Genomic DNA, 2,880 nt, shown 5'->3' with positions numbered 1-2,880 from the left:
AATTTCAACGACGAACGGCAACGGCTGAAGATGAAGCCCTGACGAAAACGAATTTAAGTCCAAAATCTTTAGTTACCCCGAATAGTGCAGTCTCACATTAAGTTGCATCCTTCGTTTGGCCAATTTTGGCCACTTAATTGATACAACTAGTAACTAGCCTCAAAAAGGACAAAGTGACGAAGAGTGGGCGGGCTCTGACACCTCACAAAATTCCACAAATTCGTTGGGTAAATTGCACAGACTATGCACAAGTCCTACTACAACCAATTAGTTGGCAAATAATGGAGAGAAATGACTTTTCATCTCTGGACCGCAAACAAAAGTCCTTTTGTACTTCCTTCCCTCGCAGTGGCAGTGGCAGGAGCAGGAGCAGAAGCAGGAACCGGAGACGGAGGCCACTTTATTTATGCATGGCGTCTGGCTGTAAGGATGTCGAAGAGTGGCCGCAACTTTTGTTGTGTGTTTCAAGTAATTTGAACAAATTTGCGAGACATTTTGTGGCCTCGGTGCAAATATTTTAGGCCTGACCTAACCACCCCCATCATCATCATCATCATCATCATCAAGAACAACGTCGTCATTGTTCCGCCTTGTCCTTTGCGGACAAAGGCCAATTAACTTAAATAATTAGCCAAAAGTTTTGCCGTCGAGATGAATCTCAGCCGGTCGAGCTGGTTAAGTAATTTCAATAAAATGTAATCATTCTGTTTGTTGTCGAGTCGCCCCAGAAAATCCAATCAATTATCAGCCTACGGGGCGGGGGGAAAATATTCACCCACTTTCTCAGCCCCAATTCCGGGAATCCCAATTCCAAAACCGAATCCCCAAAACAGAGGTCAAACTCACTCACCCTCTCACACACCGTGGCATGGGCAACAAGCTGCGTCGTCGCCAGGTCGATGCGGAAGAGCCAGAAGGTGGTCGGCCAAAGAAACCCCCAGGAAGATGGCCCCTCTGGCGGGTTATCTACTGGATTGGCATTCTCATCCTGGTGGTATTGCTCTGTGTGGGCATGTACTTCACCCTCGAGTCGGACTTTGGCGACTGCTCGTCCTATGATGTGCGCTGTGATTGAACGCTCCCGAGGTTATGTTAGACACGTAAACGTACCTGTGTCGGGATCAAAAAGCTGTCTGTTTGGTGTCAACAATGTTTTAAGGTGAGTAACCTATAAGAGGAGAGGTCTAACAGCTTTATGAAGTAATTTATTTCATCAAATTTCAGATTTATTAATTAATATCAAGATGTTTGCTCGCCGTGATATTAGCTATGAGCGCCACAAGGTCGATCGAAGTTGGACGTATGTTTTCATGGTTGTCCTTTTGATTATAATCGCTATTTACATAATCATATTCGCTTATTATTATTTCCTTGCTCCAGATAAAGAGCAATACTCCGTGAGTGTTATTTGTACACCGCTATATATTGTAGTACTAACTCATGTTTCAACCTCCCGCAGCTACTATAAAATAACAAAATTTTCCATGATTCCTTTTCTATGCATATGTTACGTATCTGAATTAAATAGTCATAGTTATTATATTGTACTATCTGTTCATTTGCACTGCCGCTCGCTTGTGGTCTTGGATTTCCAATTAATGCCAGATTAAGACCACCCCATTGTTGATGAATACAAAGACAAGGACACCAAGCCATGAAGCACACTATCCTGTGCTTCACATGCAAATATCCTTGGTTTTCGTGTCTGTCTGAGTCTGTGTGTGTGCGAGCATCCTGATGCCATTCAAACTTATTGGAGCGCTTCCTTTTGATGGCGTCCCGGTTGACTCCTCAATGGCGAAACGCGTTTTAGTTGAATGAAGCTAGTGAATGCACATATTTGGCTTTAGATAAGAGAGAAATCCATGTGGCTGCACCGGCTGCCAATTATTTGTAGTATTAATTAACAGAGCGAAAAAATATACGCCCTTTTTTCGTGTATTTCCGAATTTCAATAGAAAATGCTTGCAAAATAAACAACTAATTATCAGTTTTATATATTTACCTGAAAGTGGTTTCTATTTTATTTATGTATGTATATTTTAAGGCTCGAAAAGTAATTAGTTGGCTCTAGCCCTACAGCTGATTGCTGTTCCTTGTTTAAACATTTATTTCGTGTGGCTCAACTTTTTTGTAATTCTAAAAACCTTATGAGGAGCCATCAGTCAAGGTCGGGCTTTACAAAGATTTGTCGACGATTCGGGCTTTTATTTCTTTGACACTTTGCCAGACTCCAGCAGGTGAAATATAAATAAACTTTTTAATGAACTTCAAGATTTATTGCCGGCAGCATCAGCAGCAGCAGCAGCAGCCGCAGCATCTGTCTGACACTTTGTGGCCTGAAATTTCGGTTTTGGAATGTGTGGTGTTGCTTAGAGAAATTATACGCACAATGTACTGCCAAGAATCCGCAGGGCTCTTTAAGGGAGCCAAACTTAAAGCATTCCCAGTGGAATATTCTGCAAGTAATTGCAGTCGGGAAACCACAAATAATATCTTAATGCTTGCTCTGCATTTTATGAGCTTCCCATTGGTTGTACACAGACACACGCTGCGTATGCGTAATGCCGATAAAGTGGCATTAGGATAATTGAACAGTCTTCCAGGCCAGAGTCATGGGATTAATTCTGGACAGGTGAAAATGTAAAATTCACAAAGCCCCAGCGACTAATAAGCCCATTAAAAGGAAACATGTGGAGGTTGAGTGAGACTTTGATGATGATTAACAATTTTCAGCTATCAATTATCCCAGAGACGAAGACGCAGCGCAACAGATATTGAACTTGAAAGAGTCCCAGCTCAAGGATTAGTCTGGTAATGCCCTCTGTCCTATGACTCTCCGTCTGCAACTGTATCTTGGGGTGTATCTGTATCCGAATC

At 42.2% G+C, this 2,880-nt stretch overlaps 1 protein-coding gene across 1 annotated transcript; it reads left to right on the top strand.

Annotated features, from left to right (window-relative positions):
• Positions 1 to 706: 706 nt before the first annotated feature.
• Positions 707 to 1,540, top strand: LOC110189000 (uncharacterized). Its single transcript, XM_020958952.2, has 3 exons — positions 707 to 1,159; positions 1,225 to 1,397; positions 1,460 to 1,540. Exon 1 carries the CDS (start codon positions 869 to 871, stop codon positions 1,073 to 1,075), a length of 207 nt encoding a protein of 68 aa, XP_020814611.1. The 5' UTR covers positions 707 to 868; the 3' UTR covers positions 1,076 to 1,159; positions 1,225 to 1,397; positions 1,460 to 1,540.
• Positions 1,541 to 2,880: the final 1,340 nt, after the last annotated feature.

Source organism: Drosophila serrata, unplaced genomic scaffold, assembly GCF_035046125.1.
Source record: "Drosophila serrata isolate PLE 108 unplaced genomic scaffold, ASM3504612v1 contig_184, whole genome shotgun sequence".
Taxonomy (NCBI): domain Eukaryota; kingdom Metazoa; phylum Arthropoda; class Insecta; order Diptera; family Drosophilidae; genus Drosophila; species Drosophila serrata.
Note: the sequence above shows the minus strand (reverse complement) of the source record. Positions and strands in the feature narration are given on the sequence as shown.

Bases quoted from the DNA above. Each gene is read 5' to 3' on its own strand.
- LOC110189000 (XM_020958952.2), top strand. From the start codon at position 869: ATGGGCAACAAGCTGCGTCGTCGCCAGGTCGATGCGGAAGAGCCAGAA.